This window comes from Delphinapterus leucas, chromosome 16, assembly GCF_059928025.1.
Source record: "Delphinapterus leucas isolate spDelLeu-1000000601 "Yukka" chromosome 16, BTC_Dleu_Yukka2, whole genome shotgun sequence".
Taxonomy (NCBI): domain Eukaryota; kingdom Metazoa; phylum Chordata; class Mammalia; order Artiodactyla; family Monodontidae; genus Delphinapterus; species Delphinapterus leucas.
In genome coordinates, this window is record NC_143144.1 from 6,988,249 (window position 1) to 7,001,494 (window position 13,246).

General features: G+C 45.5%; 1 protein-coding gene across 14 annotated transcripts in view; it reads right to left on the minus strand.

Annotated features, from left to right (window-relative positions):
• The window catches only part of SIPA1L2 (signal induced proliferation associated 1 like 2), a 220,274-nt gene that overhangs the window by 85,413 nt on the left and 121,615 nt on the right, over nt 1–13,246 (minus strand). For 10 of the 14 annotated variants that reach the window (XM_089897410.1, XM_089897408.1, XM_089897409.1 and 7 more), the window contains exons 3-4: nt 3,590–3,723; nt 1,374–1,583 (exon numbers count right to left, since the gene is read on the minus strand). In XM_089897410.1, coding sequence (XP_089753536.1) covers nt 1,374–1,583; nt 3,590–3,723 — 344 coding nt within the window. The remainder of the gene's footprint in view (nt 1–1,373; nt 1,584–3,589; nt 3,724–13,246) is intronic. The other 4 variants (XM_089897418.1, XM_030763503.2, XM_089897414.1 and 1 more) reach the window with 1 other exon arrangement.

A 13,246-nucleotide genomic window follows, 5' to 3' on the forward strand; every position in this document is an offset into this window, starting at 1 on the left:
CAAGGTTCAAGTTTTGGTTTGGTTTAGTTGTTGTTTTTAATATATCAGCCTTCATTCTTGAGAAAGACAGACTGCAGGACTATCCACTCTGAATGTCACAGTGCCTGCTTCCTCTGGCTGAGAATGCAGTGTTAATTTCCTAGTGCAATTACAACTTCATCTCTTAGGATCCCAGCCATCTGAGTATCAAATACTCCACCAATATACCACAGGGAGTGTGTTACTGGGTCCACCAAGAAATCCCGCACACTCCCTCCAAGACATGAGAAAGAATTGTCCTTGGGAAATTCTGGAAAGACATCACAATTGTCTTTTTCTTTCTGCAAAGCATGTATTTAAAAACAAATCCACACATTTAAAATAAAATGCATACCCTTGGGCACCGACCACTCAGTTTCGCCTCCAAATTATCTTGCATCTGAAGTTAAAAGGCTTCTTTCCATCTTCTGGGCCACCACCTAAATCCTGTCCATCATTAATTCTCTCCCGGATGCTATTAATGATCACATAATTGAGCTCCAGGCCATCACCAGGCTCTACCTTCACCAGCCTGTCCAGTACCCTTCTACCAGAATAATGGTCCTAAATTACGGCTACGAGCATGTCACATCCTACCGGCAAACCTTCAATGTTCCCTACCACCTCCTGGATCCAGTGCTAACTCTTTAGCCCAGCATTCACTCCAGCCTCAACATATTTTGTGACTGTTGTTGTTTTAACTCCTAACCTCCCTGCGTGTGCCCTTCTCTTGTAAAGAAACTGGCCATAGTTTCTAAAAGAGCCAACTGCTCGTATCTCCCTGTTGGAACTCTACTCAAGTCTAAAGGCCCAGTTACAACACCGCCTCCTTCAGATGTTACTTTCTCTTTGCCCAGAGCACACACTGCATTTCTATGTCTCCATGACCCATGACTACACTAACGGCCGTGGTGTTCTTCGTCTTAATGGCCCCAAGGGTAGGGACCAAGTCTTAGCTTCAAGCCTCCTGATACGTGCTGTTCACGGCCATCTGTTAGCATGACACTTTGCACATAGCAGACAAGAATAAATGTTAGTTCGGGGAAAGGCCCAACGTGAGTTCTTTACACCCTGGGAAAATACACCAGCGGTCTCTAATAATCATGAATCAGATCTGCTCCTGCTGGCTGGGACATACCAAAACCCTGGTAAAAACAATGCAAGTCACAACGCAGCAGGAGGTGCATTGCACTTATTATTAAAGGCATCATGTTACTTAACTAGTATAGAGGCATAGTTGAGAAAAACTGGAGGAAAATGCTTTAAGGCATTAAAAATAAATGATCTCCAAAGGCAGATGGATGGGAAAACTCCAAAACATTCAGAAACATGGACACAAAGTCCCGCACACTTACAGTCTCCCACGTGATACACACCCCTTGCTCATCAAGTTTGAGCAGCTGCTCCGACACCTTGGGTGAGCTCGAGGCCTGCCTCAGGCACTGGATGCTCAGCTCTGGAATGACGTATTCCAGGACTTCTTTGAGAGGGAGTCCCCGTGCAGTCCCATGCCTGGCGGTAGAGGGTATGGCATCTTCCAAAATCGCTCCTCTCAGGGTTGTCAGCTGCAGGGGCAAATACAACATTCCGGTTAACACTTATTCCTGGCTACCTCTTTAAAGCATAACTTTTTAGTTGCCTTAAAAAAAGAGGAAGAGAGAATGGACTTGAGGATATGGGGAGGGGGAAGGGTAAGCTGTGACAAAGTGAGAGAGTGGCATGGACATATACACACTACCAAACGTAAAACAGATAGCTAGTGGGAAGCAGCCGCATAGCACAGGGAGATCAGCTCGGTGCTTCGTGACCACCTAGAGGGGTGGGACAGGGAGGGTGGGAGGGAGGGAGACGCAAGAGGGAAAAGATATGGGGACATATGTATAACTGATTCACTTTGTTATAAAGCAGAAACCGACACACCGTTGTAAAGCAATTATACTCGAATAAAGATGTTAAAAAAAAAAAGAGGAAGAAAGCTAAGGCTCTTTTTGGAGTGGGGCAAAAGAGGCTAAAAGTTCTCGATCTGAAAAAGCAAATTCAACACTCAACAGTCAGTCTTTGAACAACCGAAGGATTCGTGCGTCAGGAAGGAGCTGATATAACCAGACGTGCGTGAAACACGAGGAGGATTGAGACAAAGCCCTGCCCGGGGACATTAAGTCACTCCCACCACGATCGGAACCGACAGAAGAGGGATGCCGAGGATGAGCCGGGGGTCCTAGGGCCAGGCTAGCCACAACGACCTCCTCCATCCTTCCGTTTTCTTTTTCCCATTTTTCTCTACATCATCTTCTTTTCTTCCACTTTTCCTATTTAACCTTCCATGGCTGGCAATTCCCGAGGCTGAGTGGGGCGATCCCGTGGCCCCCGTGGGCAGGTGACCCAGGGCTGGGAAGACCACCACCGGACTCTGCCTCCTGATCTGTGATATGTCCTCAAACACGTCGTGAAAGCCTGGAGCCACTAGTCTGACACGTGTCATCTAAGCCCAGGTCAAATATGCGGAGAGAGGAGGCCCAGCACGGCCAGCCGAGAGCTCTGGTTCTAATCCCACCCCTCCGACAAAGCAGCCGTAGTGACGTGGTAACAACGGCGCCTAGCATTTGCACAGAGCTCCAGGGCACCGCTGTGCAACAGGACTTTCTGCGGTGATGAGACCGCCCTCCATCTGCACTGGCTGATACGGGAGCCACCAGCCCCGAGTGGCTGCTGAGCGCCTGACCCGTGACAGGTGTGACCGTGGAACCACATTTTTTATTTTATTCAATTACCTTAAATTTAAATAGTCACACGTGGTTAGTGGCTACTGAACGGGATGCTGCAGGTCCGTAACTTACAATATGTCACCTCCAGAGAGGGCTTCCTTTCCTCTTTACGGCACAGAGCCCAGTTCACGGGAGCACCGATGCACAGGCAGTGGGCACCAAAGTGCCAGGCTTGGGCAGGGCTGGCGAGGGGCTCTCTGTACCCTGATGCAGAAGGGATCACATTCTGGACTGTGTGGATGACACATTCCCATCTAATTACAGTGGTCAAGAGGATAAAACCTGAAGTGCAGGCCAGATCTAGTTCTTCATATAAATCAACATCCCCGCCTACAGAGCTCCACGCATCGGCCATATGGTGTATAACAGTCGCACTTTTCACTCAAAGCAAGACCAGCGGGGAAGTAGCCTGGGTGCTGGCGGGACAAAGTGCAGGGCCACAGAGCTGCTGCACCTACAGACACGCTAAGCCAACACCCACCCCACGGGCGGCCTCCTGGTTTTCTGCATTCGACGCTGAAGTCGTCCTTCAATTCTGACATGAATCATAGAGTTCAAGTTTGTCCTCTGCTTCAGGCCCGAAAACCTTGCATTTTGATCATTTTATCCTTTCTGTCATGTAAGGTGGCAGTCAAATCACTGCCACATCCATCAAAGGTCTTCACATTTTCTACTTTGAACAAAACACTCTAAGCCCTTTTGGTCACCGGAACGGCTGGGATCACAGCACTGACAATGAAAGCAACGCCTTAACCAAGCGGTGACCCCGAGGCCCAGCCCAGGACACACCCATGAGCGCCCAGTACCTCGCTCGTCCTGAAAGCCACCCGGTAGTTGAACTGGGACCCTTCTTTCTCCTTGGGGTCTTCCACCTTCTCCCTCCGGATGCTGACTGCCACAGGGCCGAGGTTCTCATCAATTCCAAAGTAGTTCTGGTGCTCTGCAATGGAAGAGAGCAGTGGCATGAGGAGAAGGGAACAAAGAACAGGGTGGGTATCTTTCAGTGTGTGTATCTAATCCTTGAAGACGTACAGTGGCTCTGGTGCAGGATTCCCCCAGATGTGACCCATTTATTTGCCTCCAAATCAGATGCACTTTTTTTTTTTTTTTTTTTTGCGGTACGCGGGCCTCTCACTGCTGTGGCCTCTCCCGTTGCGGAGCACAGGCTCCGGACGCGCAGGCCCAGTGGCCATGGCTCGCAGGCCCAGTGGCCATGGCTCACGGGCCCAGCCACTCCGCGGCATGTGGGATCTTCCCGGACCGGGGCACGAACCCACGTCCCCTGCATCGGCAGGCGGACTCCCAACCACTGCGCCACCGGGGAAGCCCCAGGTGCACTTTTAACCTGTCATTTTCTACTACTTCATCCTCCCATTCTGCTTCTCACTGGTTCATAAGCCGCGCAGGAGCCCCAAAGTTGAGTTTGGCATCACTGGAAAGAGTTTTGCCACCTTAGAAACTGTTAAAAAAGGAACCTGGCGACTTGAAGAACCGAGCCTGAACAGTGTCCCTCCAGCTGGGAAGGTCACCTCCTCTGGCTGATTACAGGCAGCGGAGGTGAGCTAATCTGCCACTCAGACGAGCCGGATTCATCTCGGAGAACAGGGCGGCGGCGGCAAAGACCGCCCTGTCACGATGATGTCATGGAAGCACCTAAGGGTCTAAAGCAAAATGGATCAGCTGACAAAAAATGGATAAAAGGTCATTAAGCTGCTGGGTCCAAATTATAGCTCCTAGAATACTACAACTTAGTTTACTATGTTATCAGCTCATCATTTCTTTCACATAAAAGTCAGGGTCCCATAGAGATCTAAATGCACACAATCTCACCAGAGGAATGCACGCTGGGGCCCTCCTGTCCACCTAGCACAGGGACCCCCGAGGACATTCTTCCTAAGAGACGGTCATTAGGCTTTTATTTATACACTCAACAAGTGTGCACCAGGCACTATCTCAGGAGCGGGGTAATAATCCAGAAAAACTCCCCGCTCACGAAGCACGCGTTCTAGTCTGAGCGCTGCCAGTGACAGCAAGCTCACTGCTTTGTGAGAATCCCTTTGGACACGTGAGTGAGCGCTGCTAAAAAGAAGTAAACATGCTTCACTGCAACCAGACTTTGTAAGTGTTGTCTTCTGTAAGGACCCAAACTTAACACTCAGGTGTGGTCCGACGCATACAAAACAGAGGGTGCAATCAGCCAAACGTTTATTCGTACTGCTCCTGGATTTTAGCAACCCTTCACACCAGTAATCCGTGCAGAGCAAGTGGTCCATGCAAAGCCCCTGGTGTTATTCACTTATTTCCTACTGAACTGCTGTCTGGGCCGTTCTCCAAGATGTACACTTAAAACATTGATTTTTTTCACCCCACAGGCAAAACCGCTTCTATCCCTTTTCAATGTCACCTTAGTGGTTCTGGCCAATCTTTCTGACTTAACAGTTTTCAGTTAAAAAGAAACATACTATATCAAACGTTTGTAATCTTGAAAAAAAAGCCATAGGTGTTCTAAAGGCTTTGGGTTATGCTAACATTTTCTGCCATAGTAATTTCTGAAGGAATAGAGAATGTTATTCAGAATGTGGAAAACAGGTGAAGTTCAACAAAGAAAAATGGCACTTGTATCACTCAAGGAAAATATTACCTGAAGCCGCTAATGAATACTGGCTACATCTTAAAAGGCAGATCATTTACGTTTTACTTCTTGCAACCAAACGAGATAAATACTGCCATAATTTCCCTTTTAGGCCAGGCAGGGCTAGAAGAGCAAGTCGACTCTTTTAGGGACTAAAAGGTGAATTACTGACTTAGTTCTAGACTCATATGATAGGAAACGAGCCTTTGTTTTTCATGGATAACTCTGGTAACAGTCTGGTTAACTGTTACAAACCTGTAGGGCTCCAGTGAACTTAAACATACATTGAAAAAAAAGAGTTATTTACCCCGAGGAGTTATTTATCATCAGCTTGATACATTAAGAACCCACTTCAAGAAGTTACCGGACGAAGTGAGAGAGTGGCACGGACATATATACACCACCAAATGTAAAATAGATAGCTAGTGGGAAGCAGCCACATAGCACAGGGAGATCAGCTGGTGCTGTGTGACCACCTAGAGGGGTGGGATAGGGAGGGTGGGAGGGAGGGAGATGCAAGAGGGAGGGGATATGGGAACATATGTATACGTATAACTGATTCACTTTGTTATAAAGCAGAAACTAACACACCATCGTAAAGCAATTATGCTCCAATAAAGATGTTAAAAAGAAAAAAAAACAAAAAATGCTCACATCGGTTCCTTGTTAGGCATCTCATGAAACCCGTGACATAAATCAAAAGAGCTTCAAATTATTTTAGGGAGAAACAGTGAACAAACAAACAAAACCCCTTTTCAGGATAAAACTGAGAGCCCAGATTAAGTGCATCCAATTATTAATTCTAATACGTGACAACTAAAAATCCTAAGGTGTGTGTGCTGCTCTCACACTTAGGTGCTCTAGGGACAGATGACAGAGCAGTGGCGGCAGGGGCAGGGGCTGTCTACAGGGGTGCACGGGGCAGTTTTCCGGGGTGACGGAGCTATCCCACATCTTGATTGTGGTGATTGGTTACGTAACACACTCATTTGTCAAAACTCTGAGAACTGTACACCTTTTAAAAGGGGTGAATTTCACTGTATGTGAAGTATATTTTTTTTAAACTGGGGAGGAAACAGAAGGTCGGTGAGAGGAAGAGTTGCTAGTCCTCGGAAGTGGACGGGTCTCTGGCACGGATACAAGTCATGACCATTTCACTCACCCCAGCAGTTTCACCCCACTGCCTCCAGGGAGGAGAATTACTATTCCTCAAGTAATCACCCTCTCTCTTCCCATTTTCTCAACTATCAGAGGTCCTCAACCACCGCTCACTTTCTTCCACACTACCGCTCTGCTCAGGACTCCACGGCGTCTGCCGGCAAAGCCAGCACCCACCTTCCAGTCTCTGCCTTAGCAGTCCGCCATGTGTGCACCACTGGCCACCCACGTTGGGCTGGGACCCTCTACTTCCTAGACCGCTGGAACGACCCCATTCAGAATGAGGCATCTCCCAGCTCTTTGCTTCTGGGTTTCTTGTGTTGCTCCTCCCCGGCGTCTTCTCAGCCAGGCTGTCCTCTCTGATTCTGCCTCTGTCTTCATGCTTACATGTTTGAAAGCCTATCCTTCTGTCTCCCCTTCCGTCCATCAAACCATCTTCTCCTTTAAAGTCCTCAGTGCTATCATCCAATCTCTGTCTAGGCTCTTCTCTCCTAAGTCTCCTCACGCACACGCCTTTGCCCCCTCCGCCTGTCACCTCTCCCACTTTTCTTCGCTTGACGTTCCTATTCATCGTTCCAGACTCAATGCAAACATCATGCCCAGCGGGAATATTCACCGCCTCTCCAGACGAGGCTAAGTCCCTCAAAAATTTTTTTTAAAGTATAGTTGATTTACAGTATATTAGTTTCAGGTATACAGCATAGTGATTCAGTATTTGTACAGATTTCACTCCATTAAAAGTTATTACAAGATAATGGCTATAATTTCTGTACAATATAATTGCTGTACAATATATCCTTGTTGCTTATCTATTTCATACAAAATAATTTGTATCTCTTAATCCCCTACTCTGACCCTCCCTGCTTTCCTCTCCCCACTGGTTACCAGTAGTTTGTTTTCTATGGCAGTGAGTCTGCTTTTTTTCTTTTATTTTTTAGATTCCACATATATCATACAGTATTTGTCTTTCTCCATCTGACCTATTTCATTAAGCATAACATTCTCTAGGTACAAACACATTGCTGCAAATGGCAGAATTTCATTCATTTTTATGGCTGAGTAATATTCCATTATATATATGTACCAATTCTTTATCCACTCATCTGTTGATGGACACTCGGGTTGCTTCCATGTCTTGGCTACTGTAAATAGTGCTGTTATGAACATTGGGGTGTGGGTATCTTTTCTAATTAGTGTTTTTGTTTTTTCTGGATATACAGCCAGGAGTGGAATTGCTGGATGATATGGTGGTTCTATTTTTTGTTTTTTTAGGATCCTCCATACTGTTCTCCATAATAGCTGCACCAATTTACATTCCCACCAACAGTGTAGGAGGGTTCCTTTTTGCCCACATCCTCGCCAACGTGTGTTATTTGTGGACTTTTAGGTGATGGCCATCCTGACTGGTGTGAGGTGATCTATCATTGTTGTTTTGATTTCTATTTCTCTAATAATTAGTGATGTTGAGCATTCTTTTCATGTGATGGTTAGCCATCTGTATATCTTCTTTGGAAAAATGTCTATTTAGGTCTTCTGCCCATTTTTTAATTGGGTTGTTTGGGTTGTGATATTGCGTTGGATAAGCTGTTTATACGTTTTCATTATTAACCCCTCATCACTCATATCACTTGCAGATATTTTCTCCCATTCGGTAGGTTGTCTTTTTGTTTTGTCACTGGTTTCCTTTGCTGTGCAAAAGCTTTTAAGTTTAATTAGGTTCCACTTGATTATATTTGCTTTTATTTCTTTTGCCTCAGGAGACAGATCCAAAACAAATATTTCTATGACTTACATCAAAGAGTGTTCTGCCTATGTTCTCTTCAATGAATTTTATGGTCTATAGGATTTAGGTCTTTAATCCATTTTGACATTATTTTTGCATATAGTGTGAGGAAGTGTTCTAATCTCACTCTTTTCCATGTAGCTGTCCAGTTTTCCAAGCACCACTTATTGAAGAGACTGTCTTTTCTCCACTGTAGATTGTCTCCTTTGTCATAAATTAATTGACCATAAATGTGCGGGTTTACTTCTCAGCTCTTTATTCTGTTCCATTGATCTATATGTCTGTTTTCATGTCAGTACCATGCTGTTTTGATTAGTGTAGCTTTGTAGCACAGTCTGAAGTCTGAGAGGGTGATACCTCCAGGTTCGTTCTTTATTCTCAAGATTGTTTTGATAATTTTGGTGTTTTGTGGATCCACAGGAATTTTAAGATTATTTGTTCTAGTTCTATGAAAAACATCATGGGTATTCTGATAAGGACTGCATTTGATCTGTAGATTGCTTTGGGTAGTATGACCATTTTAACAATATTCTTCCAATCCAAGAGCACCGGATATCTTTCCATTTCTTTGTATCATCTTCAATTCCCTTCTTCAGTGTTTTATAATTTTCAGAGTATAGGTCTTTCACCTCCTGTTTATTCCTAAATGTTTTATTCTTTTAGATGCAATTTTAAACGGGATTGTTATTTTTTAGTCTCTCTTTATGGTAGTTCATTATCAGTCTATGAAAAAGCAACTGATTTCTGTGTATTAATCTTGTATCCTGAAACTTTGCTGATTTCATTTATTAATTCTAAGATGTTTTGGTGGGTGTGGGGTGGCCACAACTGGGGAGAAGACTCAGCTACAGGACACAGAGGAGACCCAGTCCCGGGGCAGAGCCTGGGTGGGGTGGCGGTGGCCACTGTGGGCGTTTAGTCAAAAGCAGTATCTCGGGGGCTTTCCTGGTGGCGCAGTGGTTGAAAGTCCGCCTGCCAATGCAGGGGACGTGGGTTCATGCTCCGGTCCGGGAAGATCCCACATGCCGCGGAGCAGCTGGGCCCGTGAGCCATGGCCGCTGAGCCTGCGCGTCCGGAGCCCGTGCTCCGCAACGAGAGAGGCCACAACAGTGAGAGGCCTGCGTACCGAAAAAAAAAAAAAAAAAAAAAAAGCAGTAACTCAGAAGCATCCCAGATCTCTGTAGATGGCTGCTCCACCACAGCTCACCCTACCAGCCCTTCTTCAAAGGTACCTGCTCTGTGGTTGTGGGCTGGCTAGCTTCTGATGGCCTGTCCCTGCCGCACACCGCCCTCCAACGCTGGCTGGAGGTGGCGCCCTCTAATCTGCAGAACCATCCCGTTCCTCTATCAGCTTTGGCATTTCTTTGGCTTCTTCCTAGTTTTCTGCTCCTTTGTGGTTTTATGCCCTTTTTGTATTCCTTCATTATCATTTTCTTGTGGTGTTTGAAACGGGGAGAGATAACATGTGTGTTGAAATTGTCACGTATAACTAGCAGTCCTAAACTCACTTACTCCTAAATATCTATAATTCGAATGAGCCTGATAATGGGTTTCTGAATCTGAGCTTTCCTACTTACCACCTCCTTAACCTTGGGTTAGTTACATAACCTTTCTTAACCTCAGCATCCCCACCTCATCCGCCCCTAAAATATATATAATACATTTATCATCATTAACCTGAGAGAGGCATTATAGTTGAAGGCAGGCATATTAATGACGACAACCAAAAAAACCTCAATGAGAGACAAAAAGGGAGTGAACATCAAACAAACAGCATTATGGGGCATTTTCATTTTAAGCCCAACAGTCTGATAGTTCCAGAGTCATACATACTAAAGGAGATTCACACTTTTCATCTCCAAAGCCGATCTGTAATCAGGTTACATCACATTCAGGCTAGTCTTTTAAAGAAAGCAGTGGCATATATAATATTTTACTGAATAATTTCTACCAGTAACGAATTTCTTTTTAAATGAGGGGAACCCAAAATATGTATATCACCCTATCCACCAAAGATGGCAGGCAAATTGGTGAGAAAAACAGTTTCTTCCTTAGTGTCTGCCTCTCCAAGCCATGACCCACACTTGTTTTTGATTTTCCTGTCTCTCACACAGACATACACTTTCTGAACGCAAGTAGAGAAGACACTTCTGCCACGTACAAACCATCACACCTTTGGACTTGCCAGTTCTAAGGCCCCGTAGCTATTTTCTAAGGGATCTCTCCGCGCTTTCAGTCTCACCAAGAAATCCAGCAGGTTACCTGCACGTGTTTCTAAAGAAACCACAATCTTAGGCTGCGCGCTGTAACATTCTGTCTAGCTTTCATACGGGGCGTTCCGCACACGGTGGAGGTTAGAGCAGGGAAGGTGCTCCCTATGGCCTCCGGGAGGGAGCCTAGGGGACCCTCTCACATGACACCTGGTCCCCTTCAGGACAGCTCAGCTTGTTCATCTGCATCACAAGACCCTTCCCCTCTGTGGACACAGGACAGTGAGCCCCTCACCCACTTGAGCCCATCATTACCCCAAGCCCTTGATTTCCATAAAGTTGCTTCAAGGGGGAATCAAATAAAATCCTTCCTTGGCAGAACGGAAGCTCTGAAAAGACTGGAAAAGCTGAATGAAAATCTACATATTGTGCAAATACAACAAGGCCAGATTAAAAAAAAAAAAATTTGGTTAACAAGATTTCAGCGAAGGAAATGAGATTCAGTTTATCTCTGTGGTGCACTTTGGCTGCACAGTAAAGAAAAGAAAAAATTCTAACTCAGAGGAGTTTTAGAAAAGGAAAGGGGTACGTTGAACCTTAGCCCAGAGGCTGTTTCCAGGTACTGTCGTATCTTGGAAGGGAGAGGTATTGGGTCCGTCGCTCTTGGAATGAACAGGTGAGGATCTCAACTCTACACGCCTCCCGAGGCCAGTATGTAAAAGAGAAGCCCCGTGGCTCTGCCTCACGTGATTTCTCAGAGGTGTCAGCGCCATATGGGCCACGGCACCATCAACAAGTCCACAAGAGCCACTAGCAGCTGTGGACTATGCCCCACCGCCCTGCATTGGTTAGTACTCACAGCAGAAGCTTTCCTTTAATGTTTCTTTGTTCTTTCAATAGTCAGTTGATCATTTAATTGTCAGCTCACTGCCTGTCTGGGTTAAACCCAAGGCTGCAGGCGGCTGCTGTCTAAGCTCCTACCTATGATGTTCTCTTCTGTCACTTTCTCCTCCAAACAACTGTTAAATCACCTCCCCCATTCCAGGAGTTATAAAGACGTGAACAGGGAATGGTGAATACATAAATGGACGAATGAAAAAAACAACAGGACATGCTTTTGCAGATAATAACATTAAGAGTCATTAGAGAACCTCAAGGAATCTCAAACTCCCTGCTAATGTTTCATGGATTAAATTACCTAATTTGATGGGGAAAATGATGCATTTTTGCTATGTGAATTCTCCTTTGACCAAAATTTAACCAAAGCATTAGCTAAGCTTGAAAAATCTGAGGTATTACAGTGAAAATAACAATCTTAAACATACCTTATGTAAATTAACTCATTCATCTCCCTACCTATGAGCAGGTATCCCCATTTTACAGATGGTAATGCTGACGCTGAAAAGTGAATGATGTGCTCAAGGTCACAAGCCCCTGTGACAGAGTCAGGATGCAAACCTTGGCAGTCTGGCTTTAGAGCTCTCTCATGTAAAGCAACTCAAGGGTGATGAGGTTACCGTGAAGACTTACATTATAAAAATCAACTCATGCACAGTAAAATGAACACAACTTAAAGATGAGACAACAAATCTGTCCTGAACATAAGGACGGTATCTTGGAAGATGCAATTTTAAGAAAACCTTGAATAAAAAGCGCAAGTCTGGGGACTTCCCTGTTGGCGCCGCGGTTAAGAATCTGCCTGCCAATGCAGGGGACATGGGTTTGAGCCCTGGTCCGGGAAGATCCCACATGCTGCGGATCAACTAAGCCCATGCACCACAACTACTGAGCCTGCGCTCTAGAGCCCACAAGCCACAACTACTGAGCCCACGTGCCACAACCACTGAAGCCCGTGCACCTAGAGCCCGTGCTCCACAACAAGAGAAGCCACCACAATGAGAAGCCCGCGCACGAGGAGTGGCCCCTGCTCACCGCAACTAGAGAAAGCCCGCACACAGCAACGAAGACCCAACATAGCCAAAAACAAAAATAAATAAATGAATGAATAAATTTATTTAAAAAAAACTGCAAGTCTGGAGAAGTAAGGCAGCTATCAAAGACTTCCTTTGATAATGCATAATTTTTAGCGTCATTTGCTACAAGAATGGGAAGGAGAAAGAAAACACCACGAGAGCAAAGAAAGGGTTCACTGCGTAAAAGCTGAGAGGCCCAGATCATTATTGAGCCGAGTAGTTGTCCAGCTTTCCTTTTATTTCCTAAGTGAGACAGAGAGCGAAATAAATTTTGGATCTGAACGAATGCAAGGTAGGTGGGTTTTAGTAAGTTCTAGGTGCTCTGAGACCTTACCTTCCAGAGACCTTGACTTCCAGCTACACTGGACCAGTGTTACCAAATGCCAAGTTCGTGTGCTCAATGCACAGTGAGGCCAAACAGACCCAAACGTCGGAGTTTGGAGCAGAGAAAGGTTTATTGCAGGACCATGCGAGAAGACAAGTGGCTTGTGCCCCAAAAGCCCCGGAACTCCTTGAAGGGCTTCAGAGCAAAGCACTTTTAAAGGCAAGGTGAGGGAGGAGTGTGGTTAGTTGTTGCAGACTTCTTGGGGTCAGAATCCTGTGTTCTTGCAGCTGTCCACATAGGTCAGGTCACCATGTTCCCATAAACCTCCAACAAGACAAATGTTATTCTCTGTTCTGCAACTTTTTATCTCTATATGAATGCG